The sequence below is a fragment of the Schistocerca cancellata genome, chromosome 1 (genome assembly GCF_023864275.1).
Source record: "Schistocerca cancellata isolate TAMUIC-IGC-003103 chromosome 1, iqSchCanc2.1, whole genome shotgun sequence".
NCBI lineage: Eukaryota > Metazoa > Arthropoda > Insecta > Orthoptera > Acrididae > Schistocerca > Schistocerca cancellata.
Genome location: NC_064626.1, coordinates 611,046,133 through 611,067,640, shown reverse-complemented (window position 1 = coordinate 611,067,640; position 21,508 = coordinate 611,046,133). Strand labels below are relative to the sequence as shown.

The following is a 21,508-nucleotide window of genomic DNA, read 5'->3' as shown; positions in this document are numbered from 1 at the left end:
CTGTGCAATCCACTTTCGAGACAGTGTTGCCACTTCACAAACAATTTGACTATAGATGATTAAGTGGTATGAGAGATGTACCAATTTTATGTGGAACACCCTACATAATGTAAACAAATATCTAAAATTATAGGTTGATTTGGAGGAGGGGACCAAAATGTGAGGTCATCGGTCCCATCGGCTTAACTCGGTCCCATCGGCTTAACCCTTTCAGACCCTCTGCAATAATTGTGCACATTAATTTTACGCTGCAACAGAAGTAGTTTTTCCCAAAGGAAATCTGAGGTACACATTTGTGAATGTTCAACCTTTTCATCTTGCACAAGTGCTGCCAACTGTTGGGCATCATTATGAAAATATCAAAAAGTCAATGTAGCAGTGCACAGTGGTTCATGACCAACAGAATACACAGATGTGACTGGTTCGATGTATAACTTTATAACTGAATATTGTTATTTTTTGCACAGAAATTATTGAATGATCATTTTACCATATATTTCGTAAATAGTTATTTTATTCCATAAAATGAAACTAAGTTAATAAGTATGTTCTGAAAATGAATACATATTCTTGTATAAAACTTGAATCTGAAGTTAATAAAATGTCACCTAAAAGCTTCACTATAGAAAGAAAAATTTTCCTTCCTCCAGAAAAAAAATTCAGGTCTGGAAGGAAGTTGGTCAAGCCCTTTCAAAGGAACTGCCCCGACATTTGTCTGAAGTGATTTAGGGAAATCACGGAAAAAACCTCATCAGAATGGCCACACATGAGTTGGTACCATCATCCTCCGAATGCAAGTTGTAATCTTACCCTCCCACACATCACTATTTAAATTCTCTGTTTCTGCACAAGTTTTGAAAGCTTCATGCGGTGTAAGATATACAAAAGAAAAACTTTTTACTTATCTTCATTTTCTCTTGTTGGCTTCAGTTCTTGTGTCTAGGGGTACAATCTTGTGGCTGAAATTTGATTTATAATGTTATAGGTTCCTGATGACTAAATAAATGATAAAGATAATTTTAACCATACGTACAGAGTACTAACAAATTGGTTGCTTTTTACACATTTTTATCCTGAAATATAATACACCGTATACAAAATCATACGAAATTCTTTTAGTTAGAGATAATGTTAACCTATACAAAAATTGATAGTATAAATGATATTGGCTATTTATATTAAAAAAGGTAATGTTAGAAAAGGGTGTCCCATTACAGAGTCAAGTGTGCTAACCACTGCGCTACCTCATTTGGTGCTAAAATTATACATGGGCACTGAATATGCAACTATGCTTTTATAATAATAGGACAGGTGGTCGGCCATGACTACAGTGAAGAAACTATCTCAGTATTTGCCTGAAGTAATTTAGGAAAACCTAAATCGGTATGGTCCAACAGAGAAAACTCCACCCTCCCGAATATGAAGTCAGTATCTTAACTGCACTGCGTCATTCAGCTGACTACTGTTGTAACATATTCTTTAATTTACAAACAATTTGCTCCGGATAATTTATAAAACATAGTTTTGCACTTCACTTCTACACACACTAAGGACACTTTCTGGTTAATCTCCTGCACTGCCCCAGTCTGTTTGGAAAATTGACTCCAGGCCTGTAAACATGCATCTATGGCCCAAGCATGTTTTTATGCCATCCGTTTGAAAACATGATGGTTGAAATGTTGAGCTCAGAAGAAGATAAGACATTACTAACACGCACTATAGATCTTGGCACATGTTTTTCTTGTAAAAGCATTAAATTGTGATTGTGTATTGTAACATGACAGTGTGTTATAATTATCCCCTTTCATCACTGACCATTGCTGTTAGTCCACTAAGTGATCTTTGATCGTCTAATACGTTTAACTTATGAAGAATGTTTTATAGATGCCTTTTTATAAAGATATATTTTAGTAATAGTTTTTATCTCCTTGGTCAGTTTATAATAAAATTTTATTCTCAAAACACTGTTTTGAGTTTTTTGTTTGTTTTTCATGGTAAATTCAAGTCCAAATTAGCTCTTGTTCCATGATAATGTTTAGAACTATTAGTGAAATATTTACAATTTGTGAAATGATAGATTGATACTCGCTGTAAAGACGACATGTTAAGTTGCAGACAGACAAAACAGACGGTTACACATTGAGCTTTTGGCCAAAGCCTCCTTCAGAAAGAAAAATGCGCACACATTCACACAAGTAAGAAAATCTCATGCACATACATGACTACTCTTCTCTGGCTGCACTGGCCAGAACATAACTGCATCGTGTTGAATGGAAGCAGCAATCCAGAGTGGGATGGGGAAGTGTGGTGGATAGCAGGTGGGGTAGCAGAGAAGTCAGCACTGCCTGGCAGAGCATGCAGTACAAAGCTGCCATGTACAGAGTCAGAAGTCTAAGGGTGAATGGGATCGGAATTGGGAAGGAGATGTGAAAGGGAAAAACCAATGGGGCGAGGAGTGGTGCACAATGATGGTGACGGGATGTGAATCGGGAGGAGGTGGTAGGGCACAGGGGGCGAAATCTGTTTATTGGTGGAAGTGGGGCAGTACATTACCATATGCTGAGGCTGGCATGATTTTGGGAACAGGGAATGTGTTGTAAAGATAACTCCCATCTGTGCAGTTCTAAAAACCTGGTGGTGGAGGAAAGTGTCCAGAAGGGCACATTGTGAAGCAGCCACTGAAATCAAGCATGTTATGTTGTGCCACAGGATGGTCCACTTTGGTCTTGGCCAAAGTTTGGCAGTGTCCATTCATCCAGTAGGACAGTTGGTTGGTAGACACATCAACATAAAAAGCTGTGCCATTTTTGTATTAGAATTGGTATATGACATGATTGCTTTTGCAGGTGGCCTAACCTCTGATGGAATAGAAAGTGCTGGGTGCTTGATTGACCAGGTCTTGCACTTGGGTCTTCTACTGGGATATGATCCCTGACAAAAGTTGTGGTTCAGTTGTTCCAGTCTGAAGTGGTATTTGGTGGCAAGGAGAGTGCTCCTCAGCTGGTTCTTGGTGGTGGAGGGAAGAAATGGGGTGTGTGGGGTATACCATGGGAAATCTGTTTGCAGACTATGTCTGGGAATAGTGCCTGTCTTTGAAGGAATTTGTGAGACTTTCACATACTGGGAAAGAGAATTCTTGTTATTGCAAATATGTCATCCCCAGATGGCCAGGATTTTAGGTGTGTAAGGGATGTTAGGTGTAGAAATTCAGATACTTTGGGTGGATTTAATGTGGACAGAACTCCAAATCACAAAGATATCATCAATAAACTGAACCACACCAGGGGTTTGGGGTTTTAGGAGGCTACTAAGATTTTCCCTAGATAACCCATAAACAGGTTGGCATAGGAGGGCCCCGTGCCTGTGCCACAGATTTGTTTGTATACCTTCCCTTCAAAGGAGTAGTAGTTGTGGGTTCAGATAAAGTTAGTAAGATTTATGAGGAATGAGGTAGTGGGACTGGAGTCTGAAGGATGTTGGAAGAGGTAGTGTTCAATAGTGGGAAAACTATGTGCATGAGGGATGTTGGTGTATATGGAAGTGGCATCAACAGTGATGAATAATGATCCAAGAGGTAAAGGGGTGGAATGATGGAGAGTCAGTGAAGGAAGTGGTTGGCATTGTTGATGTGAGAGACCAGTTTTCAGCAATAAGTTGAAGGTATTGGACAATGAGCCATAATTCTTTCAGTGGAAGCACAATAACAAGCTTCAATGGGGCATGCAGGATTTGTCAAGAGCTTCAAGATCAACAACAACACTTCCACAAGATGCAAAAATTGTGAGATGATTCGGCTTACTTTACAATCAGTGCTGAGTTTTTGAAAAAAAACTGGAATCAAGAAGAATATCAATAAAAAATCTTTAGTGGAGAAACCTCGCTCTCTGTGTTGGCATGCAGATGACATTGCTTCCATTGTATACTGTCCTTTAGCATATTCTTCTGGGGCAATGCAGCCAAGGTGAAACAAATATTTATCATACAAAAGTGTGAGGTAAAAAAAAAAAAAGCTGTGTAAAGTTGTTAACCGAAATCCTCGCAGAAGTCTCTTTCGGATCTGGAATTGTTATATTCACATACTTATATATTCACTTCCTAATTATATTTATGGTAAGTAATAAGAATGAATTTAAGATGAACTCTGAAATTCACCACAATAATAGAAGTAAAAATAATTTCTACATAGACATTCCCCTGTCTGAAGAAAGGAATTTTATAATGTAGTGCAAAAACCTTCAACAAGTAGCTTGCAGACATTAGGTAGAAAAATGAGAATCTCTAAATACTTAAAACTTAGGTGCAACAGTATCTTCTATGATTTATCAGAAAGTTGAAATCAGATATGTGACTTCTAGTTAAAACTGCTGTTCACATTAAATTTGCTGTCATCTTTGGCATTACACAGTATAAAAAGAAAATAGGTACGCGGTAATATGCACAAGATACAGCAACTTTTTGGAATGACCCAAATTTTACAAAAACTTTTACATACCTCTGCGTATATTTTCATATACGTGTGTTGTTGACATTTTTGAGAACAAAATGTAAATACATTAAAAACTCCATATGGTTTGACATTTATAAATCAGTATTCTCCCAGATGCATTGTCAAATGAATAAAAGGTGAAAGTACAACATCCATAGCACCAATAGAGTAAAACTACATGCCTTGTCGATAATCTCATAAGAACTAAACTGAGTTGCTGCAGCACCCTTGTGACTTGCCGTGTTGGCGTCAAGTGGCACCATCATATTAATTGGCGATATATTGAAATATTTTTAAATTAGACCCACAAAATTTTTTATAAACAATTAAAAAAAACATATAATACTATAGGAAGCACAATGGTAAATCTTTACACCTGATTCATGCACAGATATATGGTGTATTTCACCAATATAAATTACATGTATGGACAAATGTAATGGTAACAAACATTTGTAATCCTCCTAGACTATCATAAAGGGCTATAAGGTGCTCAATACACCATAACAGCTGATGACCTTACACGAGGATTTTTATTTATATCCTATACATACCATTCACTAATCCATCCAAGCCCAGTCATACAAAAAACCTATTGTACGCACCTTAAAACAATAAATCAAGAAACCATGGGAAGGGGTGGGAGGATGGGTGGATAGAGGGGAGGGGAAAGGAGGCAATGAGGGGATGGAGGCAAGATGGGGATGGAATTCTAGGAAATGTATAGGGAATGGGGCAGAAAGAGGAGGGGGGAGAGAAAAAGGGGGAGTGGGGTGGTACATAGTTAAAAGTTATTTGTCATGGCAAGAATAAAAACATTTGCTTGTCACATTGAATTTGCGGTTTGTTTGCAAAGATCAACAGTTAAAATATGGTGCTGGAAAGGAAATAATAATGTACTAATGCCACCAACAGCCAGTATGACAGCAACAACCACGTGACTCCCAGCAGGAGAAACCATCCCACCATCAACAGCCAGCCCAGCAGCAGAAATCAATCAACCACCATCAGCCAGTACAACAGCAATAACCACTCAACTCCCAAATAGAAAAATCAAACAACCATTGCACTTAAAGAATTTTTTAGTGCCAGTGAGCCTAAGGTAAATACAAAGATAAGAAACGTTTTTACTCATGATTGTACTGGTTCCCAAACATTTCCAACAAAAACTGTAAATAAGGAATAGGAGAATATGAAGTGTAAAAATCCTATAAAGAAAGCTATTCTTGAAACCTTAGGCAAATAACAGCACTTTTTTAATGTACTTGAACATAAATGGCATGGTTACAACCCATCAAAATGAAAGAATGAATACAATTGATGAACTACAAATTTCACTCTCAGAATGTAAAAATATTAACATTGTTCATTTAAATGAGGATTAGCTTACTAAAGATAGTATAATAATTTTAAATAAGTTAAAAAAATTCAATGTAGAATGTAGAACAAATAGTATTCATGGGGGCTTGTGCACACTTGTAAATAACTCTGTACAGTATAAAGTAAAAGACGATTTCAATTTTCTACATGAAGAAGGAGTATTTGAAAGCTGCTCAATTGAATTAGAAACACAAAATATTATTATTGTTTCTATATATAGAATCTCAGGTGTAGAGATAACATAATTATTTTTACCAAAATTAAAAAATCTTTTACAGAAAGTCATCAATGAGAAAAAGAAAAAGGCTGATTTCAATATAAATTTATTAAATCAAACGAATGACTCAATAAAGTTTATGGACTTCATCCAAAAATTTGGTTTCAAGGTAAACTTCATGGAAATCACAAGAGAAAACGAAAAAACGGGGAGCTGTATTGATAACATTTTAACAAATTATAAATTTGATAATCCAAAGAAGTTATGTGTGGAATTAGGACTCTCGGACCACTCTGCTTTGTTCATTGAAATAGAAAATGCAAATGAACCAAGCACTAAAAATGCTTATAGCAAAAGGCATTTTACTGCTGAAAATTTAAAACAGTTCTGCTCTAAATTAGAAGAGTTGGAGTGGCAAGTTGAAGATGATACTCCAATCTCTGTACAATTTAACAGGTTTCTAGAAAGTTTCTTACATGTATTTAATGAAATATTTCCACTTAGAGTATTCCATACAAAGGTTTCAAATAAGCTAAATTGGGTCACTGCTGGAATAAAAATATCCAGTTGGAAGAAAAGACAACTGCTCAAGGAGTTGAAATACAAAAAAGACCCTGTTTTCATAAATTATGTCAAACGGTATAAAGGCTTATTTAAAAGGGTAGTGAAAGCTGCAAAAGAAATGGTACATAATAAATACATCTTGGCTCCTGAAAACAACATCAGAACTGGGGATGAGAACTAACAGCAAATTTATCTCCAAAATTCAGGTGGGAAATAAAACTATAACAAATCCTGCTCTGATTTAAGAATCTTTTGACAATTTTTTTTTATAAACGTATCAAAATCAGCTGCCGATGCAGATGGTTATACCGAAAAAGTACAATTATGTCAGAAGGTGGAAGAATGCTTTAACAAATTTTTAAAAATTTCAGCCAAAGATTTAGAGAACACTATATTACAGCTCAAAAACAAAAATTCTGCAGGGTGGGATGGCATACCTACTAAAGTAGTTAAATCAGCTGCCAGGATATATTACAGTTCAAAAACAAAAATTCTGCAGGGTGGAGTGGCATACCTACTAAAGTAGTTAAGTCAGCTGCCAGGATAATAGTTCACCCCCTATGCTCAATAATCAATAAATCACTCGAAGAAGGCCACTTTCCAGATCCCTGAATCATGCAGAGGTAAAACCTTTGTTCAAGGTTCAAGAGAAGATATGGAGAACTACTGGGCAATCTCTATTCTCCCAGTTTTCTCAAAAATATATGTAAAAGTGGTAGTAATGCAAATCAAAAAATTATAGAAAAATCAAACAACTGTCAGATAATCAATACGGCTTTCAGAAAGGCAAACACACAATAGAAGCCATAAATGAGTTTGTGAAAAAAATTTGTTCTGCCTTAGACAAGTCTAGCAGAGTTGGAGGATTGTTCTGTGACCTCACAAAAACATTTGGTTGTGTAAACCATCAATTGCTCCTGTATAAAATGGAAAAATACGGAATTGGAGGTAATGTTTTAGAGTGGTTCACGTCATACCTCACAAAGAGAAAACAAAGAGTAGTTATATCATCAAGCAAGGGAAATTTCTTCTCTGAATAGACGATTCTTTCACAAGACATGCCACAAGGCTGAAATCTGGGTCCAATTTTATTTTTACTTTACGTAAATGACTTGCCACTAAACACAAATTCACACCCAGTTTCATTTGCTGACGATATGTCTGCCCTCATAGAAAGCAATCTCTCAGAACAAATTCCCTCAACTGTCACAAATCTACTAGACAGTTTAGCAAACTAGTTCCAACTAAATCAGTAAAAATTGAATATTGGAAAAACACATTTACTACAGTTTAAAACTAAAAACTCTAAGATAAATGAAATTCATATTACGGGCAGAAACCAGGAACTGAAAGATTTAGATTGTGTTAAATTTTTAGGAATACATTTGGACCAAAATTTATCCTGGTCTTCACATATAGAATATTTAGCAAATAAGTTAAACAGCCTGCCTTTGCTATGAAGATTTTGTCATATTCAACCAGTATGGAGATAAGAAAAGTAGTTTATCAGAGCTATTTTGAAGTTGTTATAAGGTATGGCATTATCTTTTGGGGTAATACAAGCAAAATCATTAGAAAATTAAAATTAAAAAAATCAATTGTTAGAAATATGTGTAACGCAAGATCACAGAATCTTGTCACCCACTGTTAAGAAATCTAAAAATATTAAGTGCCCTCTGTTTGTACATCTATGAACTGATTATTTTTCTAAACAGTAACCCTACGTTATTCACAGACAACCATTTTAAGCCTCAAAACAGCACTAGGAACAAGACAAACTTCGTGCTTCCTACTCACAGGTCAAAGTTACATGCACAAACCCCAGAATATATGGGCATGAAAATCTGCAACATGCTAAAAAAGAAACGAATAAACAGCATGGAGCTACGGCAACTGAAACCAAAGCTGCAGAAGAGTGGAGAAGTGTTATTACTCCATAGAAGAATTTATGAATGATGATGTGCAAGTCTGAGCAAGGAAAGATCACCTGTAAATTAAGCTTAGCAATTTTGTGTCAAATAAATGATTGTAAAAATATGTTCACTAAGTAAACACTGTTGTTATATATTACTTTGTAAGACATGTATACAGGAGTGTTGATACATTGTGTTTGTAATACCGTATATACAGGGTTATTACAAATGATTGAAGCGATTTCATAGCTCTACAATAACTTTATTATTTGAGATATTTTCACAATCCTTTGCACACACATACAAAAACTCAAAAAGTTTTTTTAGGCATTCACAAATGTTCGATATGTGCCCCTTTAGTGATTCGGCAGACATCAAGCCGATAATCAAGTTCCTCCCACACTCGGCGCAGCATGACCCCATCAATGAGTTCGAAAGCATTGTTGATGCGAGCTCGCAGCTCTGGCACGTTTCTTGGTAGAGGAGGTTTAAACACTGAATCTTTCACATAACCCCACAGAAAGAAATCGCATGGGTTTAAGTCGGGAGAGCGTTGGAGGCCATGATATGAATTGCTGATCATGATCTCCACCACGACCGATCCATCGGTTTTCCAATCTCCTGTTTAAGAAATGCCGAACATCATGATGGAAGTGCGGTGGAGCACCATCCTGTTGAAAGATGAAGTCGGCGCTGTCGGTCTCCAGTTGTGGCATGAGCCAATTTTCCAGCATGTCCAGATACACCTGTCCTGTAACGTTTTTTTCGCAGAAGAAAAAGGGGCCGTAAACTTTAAACCGTGAGATTGCACAAAACACATTAACTTTTGGTGAATTGCGAATTTGCTGCACGAATGCATGAGGATTCTCTACCGCCCAGATTCGCACATTGTGTCTGTTCACTTCACCATTAAGAAAAAATGTTGCTTCATCACTGAAAACAAGTTTTGCACTGAACGCATCTTCTTCCATGAGCTGTTGCAACTGCGCCGAAAATTCAAAGTGTTTGACTTTGTCATCGGGTGTCAGGGCTTGTAGCAATTGTAAATGGTAAGGCTTCTGCTTTAGCCTTTTCCGTAAGATTTTCCAAACCGTCGGCTGTGGTACTTTTAGCTCCCTGCTTGCTTTATTCGTCGACTTCTGCGAGCTACGCGTGAAAGTTGCCCGCATGCGTTCAACCGTTTCTTCGCTCACTGCAGGCCGACCCATTGACTTCCCCTTACAGAGGCATCCAGAAGCTTTAAACTGCGCATACCATCGCCGAATGGAGTTAGCAGTTGGTGGATCTTTGTTGAACTTCGTCCTGAAGTGTCATTGCACTGTTATGACTGACTGATGTGAGTGCATTTCAAGCACGACATACGCTTTCCCGGCTCCTGTCGCCATTTTGTCTCACTGCGCTATCGAGCGCTCTGGCGGTAGAAACCTGAAGTGTGGCTTCAGCTGAACAAAACTTTATGAGTTTTTCTCCGTATCTGTTGTGTGTCATGACCATATGTCAATGAATGGAGCTACAGTGAATTTATGAAATTGCTTCAATCATTTGTAATAGCCCTGTACAAATTGTAATTGTAATGTAAATGTAATGTTGACAAGTCCCCTGTACATCAGATCTGTGATTTGACTTTGTATGTTATGGGATAATAAAAATTCTGATTCTAGTGTGCATAAACTAACATAATCATAAGAGCAGGATAACAGCTAAGCAGAATCAGAGTTCTGTTGTTGTGGTGAGACTCGCGGTGCGGTAACTGTTATACTTGATACCATATTTTGTTTTATAAATGATCATCTGTGGTTATATTAGCATATTGTGCAATCTGTTCACCATTGGCTATACAATACTGTCAGTGGTTTATCAAAATATGCTCATTGCTAATATTTCTCAGGCCTGCCCCTGAGCCTATATGACTGCAAGTGTTACCACAACAACAGAACTCTAATTCAGCTTAGCTGTCATCCTTCTTTTATGATTAAGTTAGTTTATGCACATTATGGCATTAGTATATTATTATTTCCTTTTCAGCATCATATTTTAACTGTTGATCTTTACAAATGTACTGTAAATTGAATGTGACAAGCAAATGTTTTTATTCTTGTCATGATAAATAACTTTTAACCATGTACCTATACATTTCTCTAACCCTGTAGGATTCCTCGCCCTTTCTGTCCTCCCTTCCCTCATTGCATCCTTTCGCCCCTTTCCCCTCCCCGCCCCATGGCCTCCTTTCCCCTTCCCCCATCCTCCCACCCCCTCCCCCTGGTTTTTAGATTTATTTGTCTATGGTGCATACAATAATTCTTTTGTATGGTTAGGCTTGGATGGATTAGTGAATGGAATTTCTAGCACATAAATAAAAAGATCATCATGTATAGTGGGTGAGCTCATTGGCTGTTGTGGTGTATTGAGTGCCTTGTAGCACATAATGACAGTTAGGAGGATTACAAACATTTGTTACCATTACGTTTTTCCATGCATGTAACTTATATTTGTGGAATGCGCCACGTCTCCATATACATGAATCAGCGTAAGGATATATCTATGTGTTTCCTATACTACATAATATGTTTCTGTACATGTTTTTTTTTAAATTGTGTATAAAAAATATCATGGGTCTAATTTCAAAATATGTCAATACATCACTGATTAATAAGACGGTGCCACCTGACATGTACACGACAAGTCACAAGGGTGCTGCGGCGTCTCAATTTAGTCCGTGTGAGGTTTTCAACATGGTGTATAGTTTTACTCAATTGGTGCTGTGTACATTGTACTTTCACCTTTTATTCATTTGGCAACCCTTTGGGGAACATTCTGTTTTATAAATGACAAACCATGTGGAGTTTTCTTTAATGTATTTACACTTCGTTCTCAAAATGTCAAAGACATCATATGTGTGTGAATGTAATATGAAAAGGTATGTAAAAGTTTTTGTAAAATTTGGGTCATCCCAAAAAGTGGTTGTATCTTGTGCAGATTACTGAGTATCTACTTTCTTTTCATACAGTAATGCCAATCTGAGGATGACAGCACGATTCTGCTGAAACTAGTAATTGGAATAAAAGTCTTAAAATCAAGTGATCAGGGATCAAGACCCCCCCACACACACAAAACAAAGTAGCTGTCTTTCTGTTCACTAAGTAACATAAAAGTAATTTTAATACTAATGTGGACAGATTGGCATGACTTTACAGAAGTAGCACACAGCGCCTGCTTCAGTGAAGTAGGTTTTGTCTCCCATCTCATCCCTGAAGGGTCTGCATTATTATGGAATTTATGGCACACAGTGTGAAAATGAGTGAATGAAAGAGTATCCTTTTACAAACATGTCATTTTCCTAATAAATGGACATTCTTCATGATGTCATCAAGTATAAGTACAATAATGCTTGGAGTTGTGCAGAACAACTAATACTGTCTTTGACCTGCCAGAAGATTTTTTTTATTAAAGATGTTTTTATTAAATATTAAGATGTTTTATTAAATACTAGATACTAATAAATACTAATACAATCTTTAATAATTGCAGGCACTGTTTTCTCTACAAGCAGCTCATAAATTTGATCAACAGGACAGTGTGATGATGAAAAGTTAACATGTCCAACAGAAGTCAGAAGCCCTATATCTGTTTTGCAGCAAACACTTCAAAGATATCAGGCTCCATAAGTATTTTTACTGCATAAGTTGATGAAGTGTAAATACTATTTGGATGAAATACAGGTTGCAATAACATTGTTAGCTCAACACAACCGTTTCTGTTCGCATATTTATAAGAAATCATCTACTCATCAGAGGTTGTCTGCTGAAATATATACAGATCTTCAATAAACACCATGAACTGCTGTAAAAGGTTCATTTAATACTAAATGTACTATTGTGTTTAGAATAATCTTTCGTACTCATAGTTAGTTACATTCCATTGTGGATATAGTAGCATTAATTCTCATAACAAAGCAGAAGCAAAAGTTGAGGCATGGCTCCCCACATTTGTCAGTTTTGTTGATACCTCTGGGAGATTTCAGAGTGAAGCTGTTACATATGGTTGGCCAAGGTAAGAAGAAAAAGAAAGCTGCTTGTCTGTCCATCAATATCTCTTATCTTCAGTTTCTGCCACAATATTAAATAATATATTCAGCATAAAACATATAGATAACAGCCCAAAATTTATTTACTTAGGAATGCCTCAGTCTACAAAGTTAAAGTGATAATGATAACAGTTAGTCACTTAGACTTCAGGTATGATTTCAATATCTAATTCAGAATTTAATTGTTAGTAATGGTTGTTTAAATGTACTGATTTAATAACAGTTTCTTTATTTCTCCAATTTGTGCAATAATAAAATGAAGCAAATACAATAATTACTCACATCTGCAAATATAAACTTTGATTCATTTCTGAAAAAGGTTGAAACTTTGCTAAACAGGCTTCATCTAGGCCAAAATAAGGGCACTTGAACATTAGTTTCCTTGAAACCACCGCAAGGAACGAACTAATACTTGACATAACAACCACTTCCAATTTAAAACAAACAATAACAGCTCCAACAATAATCACAATAAATAAAACTCCTACCCTGCATCAACTACAAGGTAAGCTCAATTGAGGAATATGTTTTGTGGGTAGTCTCACACAATGGACAATAAGCACAAATTTGTTTTTCCAATGTTCCTATGTCAATAAATGGCAATGTGACAGAATTTTATAAAACTGAGAAATGTGAAGGTAACTTTTAATTGTTTCCTTGTACCTGCATAAGCCAGGAGGAAAGAAAGGCAGATTGTACAACTTGCTGGCTTAAAAAGCATTTTTCACTTGCTCATCAGCTGCACTTTCTGTTTACAAGTCAAACTTTACATGAGATGAGAGTGTAATACTATGTTACCTTCAACAAACAGCTCTTGATGCTTCATAAGCATTATTAACAAAAAGTTAGTTTGTAGGCTTTTTAGGTTTTTTCTTTTTTAATCACAGTATCCAGATGGAAAGCTTTAAATGTATGGCATTAAGAGCACTGTTCTAAATTAGTTCATATCGACCCTGGGAAATAGGAAGCAAACTCAGGTGAATAAATCATGAGCTATGTGGCTACACAAGAACATATTTCTTGAAAAATTGAGTCTCTCAAGGATCCATTCTTGGATCAACACTTTTCCCTGTACATAAGTGGTACAGGTTTGAACTTATGAATCAAAAACAAATATTCAACTAAATACCTAGTAATTACAGTTAGAAACAACTTAAATTGGAAGGAACACACAGAAAATGTTGTGTAGATGGCTAACTAAAGAGTGCATTTTATTGCCACGACACTTAGAAAATGTAACAGATCTACTAATGAAATTGCCTACAATAAGCTTGCCCATCCTCTTTTAGAATACTGCTGTGCATTATGGGATCCCTACCAGATAGGATTGAAGAGTACATTTAACAAGTTCAAAGAAAGGCAGCATGTTTTGTATTATCGCGAAATAGGGGAGAGAGTGTCACCGAAATGATACAGGATTTGGGGTGGACATCATCAAAACAAAGGCATTTTTCATTGCAGCTGATGAAAATATTTTGATGATGCCAGCCAACATATGGAAAAACCATCACCATAATAAAATACGGGAAATCAGAGAGGTATTTTTTTTCCATGCACTGTACAAGATTGGAATAATAGAGAATTATTGTGAAGGTGTTTTTATGAACACTCCGCCAGACACTTAAATGTAATTTGCAGAGTATCCATATAGATGTAGATGAAATAAGTCTACAGATCATCTGGACTGTATTGCATGTCATCAATAAACAACTGGAAACAGTGTACCTAAACTTTTGGTGAAAGGATGAAGCCCAAGCACCTATTTGACAATAGTTTCAACAGAACAACAGCTTCATTAAAAACGACTTTTCTAGCATTTGGCATAAAAACAGTTTCAAACAGTACATATGTATATCCAAAACGAAGCCATCAGTGAAGGATATTTGTTGCAGTTTAACTTAACTTTGCATAAAATAAGCTGCCACAGTATTTGAATTATCTGTTTTGCTGCACAGTATTCTCTCCTGTGGGACAGCTAATAAAGAAGCCCCCAGGCAATATATTAGTCACTACCTTAAAAGAGAACGTTAGTGACTTTGAAGCATCATAGATGGTGTAGAACTGGAACCGGGGGGGGGGGGGGGGGGGGGGCATTTGAGCCTCCATCACTGTTGTAAATCATGGCAGTGGAGTGGTGTTGTAAGGAATTCAGTTAGATGGTTTGATGTGGAGACTGTCCAATATATCTACAAGGAGTAATGTACCCCTTGCAACCATGTAACATGGCATAAAAATAATGGTCATAAAAAAAAATCAACAAGTATCATGCCTTGTCAATGACAACTGGTTTGTCTAGATGGGAACTGCTGATGTCAATGAATGCAGTTATAATTGCACTATCATTTAAAAAAAAATCAATGACATTGGTCACTCTGTAATAATTTTCCACCCAACTTTGTATATCTCCAGCTCTTTTACACTTAGAGAGTTAGGTTTTTTGTGTTTTGTACAGAAATGCTTGGTCCATATGTTGGTTAACATGCTACAGTGCATTTCAATAGTCAAATGTCTGCTGGTACACTTGTAAACAAGAGTCATTTTCTTGGAAAAACACATGTCGTTGGTTGCTATGTCTGTGATTACAAAGTTTCCTGTAAGTTTTAGTGCGGTATATAGTAATCTGTTTTTCTAGAATTATGAAAACAAAAAGTGTTTTTGAGAAATATAAATTCAGAGAAAATCAACACCAGAAAACTGAAGAAAATGAAGGTCAAAATAAGTGCAACAGCAGCATGTAAACACTACCAAGGGCCACGAGAAAGAAGATAACAGCTGATATGTGTATGGAAGTAGATGAAAACTGTGGAAGTACAAATATTACAGTAGATCTATGATTACTGCAGTGTGTTCTAAGTGTAATGGTGGCCTGCAAATTTTGTGGTGGTGAAGTCAGCTTTTTATTGAAGCTGCAAGTGATAGTAGGTTTAGTATGTAAATTGAAGAAACTGCGGCAGTGTCTGCAGCAGTCAAAAACTATTTTAACACCACAAAACTGTTTTAACAGTGATGTATATGATACGAATGTGAGGTTAGTGTATGGTCTTCAGTGCATAAGGAAGGGTTTTACAGGTGATAAAGTGCTTTGTGTCGTAATGAATTTGTCACCCTACAAATTGTCACAGGTACACTAACTGCATATTGGATGCTATCACTACAGTAGCAGAATATTCAATGAAATCCGCAGCTAAAGAAGTAGCAGAAATTAATGACAACAGAAATAACATTCCCGTTGCCTTTGATGGAAGCTGGCAGAAGAGAGGGCACACTTCAAAAATTAGCTATTCTACAGCAACAAGTACTGACACAGGTAAAGTTGCTGACTCTCAGATAAATACTAAATATTGCCATGGATGCTCAGTAATAACCACAGATTGAAACAGGATGGCTCTTCACAAAACTAGCAGTGTGAAAAACTAAGAAGACTCAAGTGGAGGAATGGAAGTTTTTGCTGCTGTAGCTGTCTTCAGTAGATTTGAGTCTGAGACAGGTATATGATATACTGAATACCTAGGCAATGGAGACTGCAAAGCATTCAATGCTGTCTACCAGAGTAAACCTTATGATATTCCTGTAATAAAATTTCAATATGTGGGGCATGTTAAAAAGAGAATGGGCACCTGCCTTCACACACTCAAGAGCAAACAAAGTGCACTCAAGAGCAAACAAAGTGGTGCAGAGCTTTTAGGTGTCATGTCTATGAAGTACAAATTGACAGATAAAATTATCAACAAGCTGCAGGAATATTATAGTAATGCCATCAGAGAGAATTCTGAAGCAATGATAAATGTAGTGTAGGTCGCTTTCTTCCACATATAGCCACTGATGAGAGGCCAACAGTTTTCTTTGTCTGCCCCCCCCCCCCCCCCCCCCCCCCCCCCGACACATGGTGCAAGTTTAGGGAGACACAGGCAGCTGGCAACCTCAACACATTCACACACAAGCACTCTATACCTGAATCAATTACAGATCAAATCAAACCAATCTACAGGGACCTTGCGCACCCTGATCAACTAAGGAAGTGCTTGCACCACAAGACTCAAAAGGTATATGAGGCCTTGAACAACATCATGGTGACCAACATCCCTAAAAATCTGTTTGTTGTTTATAGAACTTTACAAATAGGAGTGTCAGATAATGTAATAACATGGAACAATGGGATCATTGCCAGACTAAAAGTTGTACAACAGTTAGCTTTATCACATGGACAGTGTACTGTAACTATTCTAGGAAAACTTGATGGCTTGCGTATTGCCAAGTCAAATGCCTAAAGAGTAGAGACGTAGGAAAAGAAAACAGGCAAATGAACCCAAAGATAATAAGGACCCTGATAATGGTGCAGGAAGTTTCTAACTTCTCAGGAACACATCTGTAGATGTTTCCTAAGGTATACATGTTGTAAAGCTTTACGTCCCATTTTCTGCAAACCATAAATTCTGAAACATCTGTGCTGATTTCTCAGAAACTATAAGAGACTTCAATGAAATTTTCACAGTTTGTAAACACCACTGTATTGCAGCTGTAGATCCTCTGTCATGTTGACTGCACCAGCAATTATGCTGGAATAAAAATATTTATTACTTTTTTCACAAAAGAACTGGAATGCATGGAAATTAAATTCATAACTATACTCTGAATAACAATATCACAGCCATTTAGGGTCAGTAAGTTGCACGAAGATCATTTAATTCACAGTGAAAATTTTAGACAAATCTGTTCAGTAGTTTCTGATAAAATGGGGCATTAATTTGCTTAATACAACAATCATCAGCATAGGGCCTACTGTCTCATGTTCATGCAATGGACATTTGGCATTTGGTACCTCACACAAGGTCATAGCTCACATCAGCACACAAAGCTGCATATCTTAAATGGACTGAAAACACAGAAACTCAACAGTGGCTAACAGAAGCTATGTAGTGTGATCTGATGAGTCCACAATTTTGCCTCTTTACAGACAGTACTTGGTGAAAAGTGTAGGCAAACATTCCCAAGAAGTATTTAATCTAAAGTGTGTACAAGATATACCATGAACTGGGCACACTCATTCAGGTACCATGAATCTGAACCAGAGTGTTTACTGCAACGTTCTCAGTGACAAAATTTGCCCTTTCTTCTACATATTCATTACGAATATGCTGTGAAACACTAATGTCTTCCAGCATGATAACAGCTGTGTTTATAGGGCTGCACATATATATTTCTGGCGTGATGAGCATGCAGGCACCCTATCACATCTTGACTAGTTCACTAAATCACATACACTTAAACCCATAGAAAATTCAGTGATTATTTTGTCAGTGAGAGAAACATAGAAATCAACATCACCACAACTTATAGCTCTATGGGATCTAATCATCAATGGAATGAAAGGCTTCAGCTAGCTATGGCATGTCTGCAGAAACTCAACAGATTTATGCTATTATCATGGCTAAAGGCAGTGTCATATCTCCTGGGGTTGACTTAACTTTTTGTCCACTGTGGTCGCTAATTTGGTGTAATGTGCTACCTCCACCTGGCATCACATTGACAGAATAAGTCTAAGAGGCCTGGAGAATACTGAGGTTAGTTTCCAAGGTGTTTCACAGTAATAGAAGGCATAGCAGAAAAGTGTTGATCCCAAGAAGAGAGGTGTGCTGTTGTTAGATCACGCAGAGTGTTATTACTTATGGCATCCATACTTATGACAAATACCACAGTAGTTTCTGTATTATGTAATGTCTGTATGTCTAAGAGCACAAGTTATCTTGGATTCAGAATACACAGCTGCCCATACCCCCCCCCCCCCCCCCTCTCTCTCTCTCTCTCTCTCTCTCTCTCTCTCTCTCTCACACACACACACACACACACACACAGCACAGAGAGAGAGAGAGAGAGAGAGAGAGAGAGAGAGAGAGAGAGAGAGAGAGAGAGAGAGTTCCTCTTCAGCACAGGTGAAATGTAAAAATTCCAATGTAGCATTTAGCAATCTGCAAAAGTCACCTAAGAAAACCTTCCTCAAACACTATTTGAGCTTTCTAGATGCCAACAGGAGACCATAAGCCGCATTTGACTGGGCCAAGAGAAATGTGTATGTCTATCACACAAACAAATTTGAACAACTATCATACAATGTGTCTACTTTGTCAACTAAAATGCCACCTAGCATATAGTTTCCAACTGTCCACAGTGATCAATAAGAACTCATTCAACAGCATTCCTATGTTAATCCTGAAGCAGATCAATGAACTAAAGACTCAACTGGAACTCTATGACTGGATGAACTTATGAGTGACTGTATACAATTCTTTAGATGTTGTACAGGTTTCGGAGTATCAAAAAGCTTGACTCTTTCTGAAAGTTGATGCATGTAAGTTCTGGATGTTGAATTGTTATTCACAAAGAAACTGTTCCTTGTCCTTGAGAGATGTTGAAGGAAGTTAAAGGACCTTTAATTACTTTTCCAATACAGATCACATGGGCTCACTCATATTCAAATACAGCGACTGTGGAGACCAGGGAAGACAGAAGTGACAAATATGCTCAATGAATACAATGAGGTAAATTGTCAAAAATCCAAGTAAGTGACCCAACAATGGATCTATACAAGGCTCACACTGAAAATGTGAATGATTTTTCTTTTTTTTAACCTAAAAGTGGATTTCAGTCTGAGTCAGTGGATTGGTTGCTTGCATTTGGGGGTTCTCCTCTTATTATGGCACATTCTTCAAATGATCCTTTGAATTTAGATATGAATGAAATTTTCTTAAGGGTAAAAGATGGTCTGGTACACAGCAACAGAAATTACAGAGGAATCTCTGTATGACTGAAAATTATACCTACTGCATCACTGAGGATGTTCAATGTGTCCTTGGGACTCAATATGTGGCAACATAAAATCTTGCATAGGAGGCTTTAAATCACATGAAATAGTAGTACATGGATACCACACTGTTTTACCCAAAGAAAATTCGAGTTTTGTTAGAAACTGCATAACAGGTTTAATTTTAGCACGTCAAACTGATACTCAACCACTTAAATGGCAATACAATGGGTCTGTACAATGAAATACAGTGTCAAAGTGGTAGTCATTTGCCTATATCTCTCCAACAGTGCTCATTTAATAAAAGTGATTGGAGCAAGGTGTGTGAGTGAAACAATCATGTGCACCAATTTAGCTGCTAGAAGGCATATAACTATCATCATAATTGCCAAAAATGCAAGTAAGTACACTATAATGTGTGTCCCTAATATCAGCATAGGAGCCAGTTGGGATCTTGTTCTGCAGTCATTCTGCATCCACATTACAGCCTCATGTGGTTTCTACCTCTTTTTAAAAGTTAAGCATTTCTAAATCATCTTCAACTTATTATGTCTTAGGGCTTCTGTCAATTTGTAGTTTTTTAAAACTGTAAGTCTTCATCCAGTTAGGGTATCCAAAACATCAAATAACATTTATTTTTTTAAGGAGGAGATCCATTATTGATTACTCTCACTTCTATCAACATAATTAACCCAAAGATCCATTCAGTGTAATACATCACACATAATGCCTAACTGTATTGATGTTTCTGATATCATCATACAACTGACACTGACTTGAGATGACATAATAGTACTTCCAATTTCACATCCAAAAGCTATGCCTCTGCCCTCAGTCTGTCAATATCCATTTTCTTATGTTCTGTAACATCCAAATTTTATGTCTGCAGTTGGTTGTCTATAATTTTCTTTTGATGGTCATAATTTTATAGGGTAATTATTTGAACACAGTATATCATAAAAAGTACTAACCAATATGTACAAAACATCATCAAACTTATTTTCTGTTTGATATGTTTTCAAGGCTTCATCTGATACAGTTAAATTTTCAGCAAACACTCACAAATATCACTCTTTAAGAGGTGATATTATCTCTACCATGTTAAGTGTGATTGTGAGGCAATTTGCCCACAATGCTGACACTTTTGGAAGGCAGTCCAACCAAATGATTAGAGATGAAAAAGTAAATCCCCAACAGTTTATACTGACATTCTGGGTGACTCATTCCATCAGAAGGCATTAACATTCCATTCATACCAAGTAGATGCGATGATAATTTGCATGCACATGGCACTCCAATAAGGAAAAGACAACAGTAGTAGCTGTGCACAATCACATCATCAACTGCAATGGATGTCACTGTAACATCATGCCCTTCCCAAGTAGTATTGAGCAGATGATACATGTGATGCCAAAGCCATGAATGTGGGTAAAATAAAATACATGCTCCATTGTGAATTTTGCTGTTGAGATCTTCAGTCCGAAAACCAGTTTGATGCAGCTTTCCATACTTGTATATCTTGTGTATCTATCTTCATCTCTGCATAACTAATGCAACCTACATCCATTTGAACCTATTTACTGTATCCAAGCAGTAATCTATCTTTACTATTTTTATTACCCATCCTCTCTTTTACTAGCAAAGTAACAGTTCCTTGAGGCCTCAGAATACCTCATATAAACACATCCTTTGATGCCTCAGGATGTCACCTGACAACATATACTATTTTTTTAATCAAGGTCTGTCATAATGCTCTCTTCTATCTGAATCAGTTGTTCCTACTTATTATTTAGATATCTGCCCTTCTAATATTTCCACTCTGATCAGTACCACAGTCTGTATTTGTGGAAAGGTAACATTTTTTGCCTGGTGACTGAGGTATGATAATTTCTTGCCTCCATAACCTCAGTGTGCACAATATCGCAAAACAAGATAGGACTTTAATTAATGTTCCTGATTTTTGACAGGACAGTTGTTCCATTTTGACTGTGACGTACGCTATGGCACTTTATAACCACTTGAAAAAGTCCACCAGGCCGAAATTCATCTGCATCTACATCTACAT

At 36.8% G+C, this 21,508-nt stretch overlaps 1 protein-coding gene across 2 annotated transcripts in view; it reads left to right on the top strand.

Moving 5' to 3' along the window:
* The window catches only part of LOC126182698 (protein SERAC1), a 169,634-nt gene extending 156,715 nt beyond the window's left edge, over positions 1 to 12,919 (top strand). The window contains exon 9 of one of the 2 annotated variants that reach the window (XM_049924874.1): positions 12,089 to 12,919. In XM_049924874.1, the coding sequence (XP_049780831.1) occupies positions 12,089 to 12,140 (52 nt within the window). In that variant the 3' untranslated portion in view covers positions 12,141 to 12,919. The remainder of the gene's footprint in view (positions 1 to 12,088) is intronic. The other variant, XM_049924872.1, reaches the window with a different exon arrangement.
* The last annotated feature ends 8,589 nt before the right edge of the window (positions 12,920 to 21,508 follow it).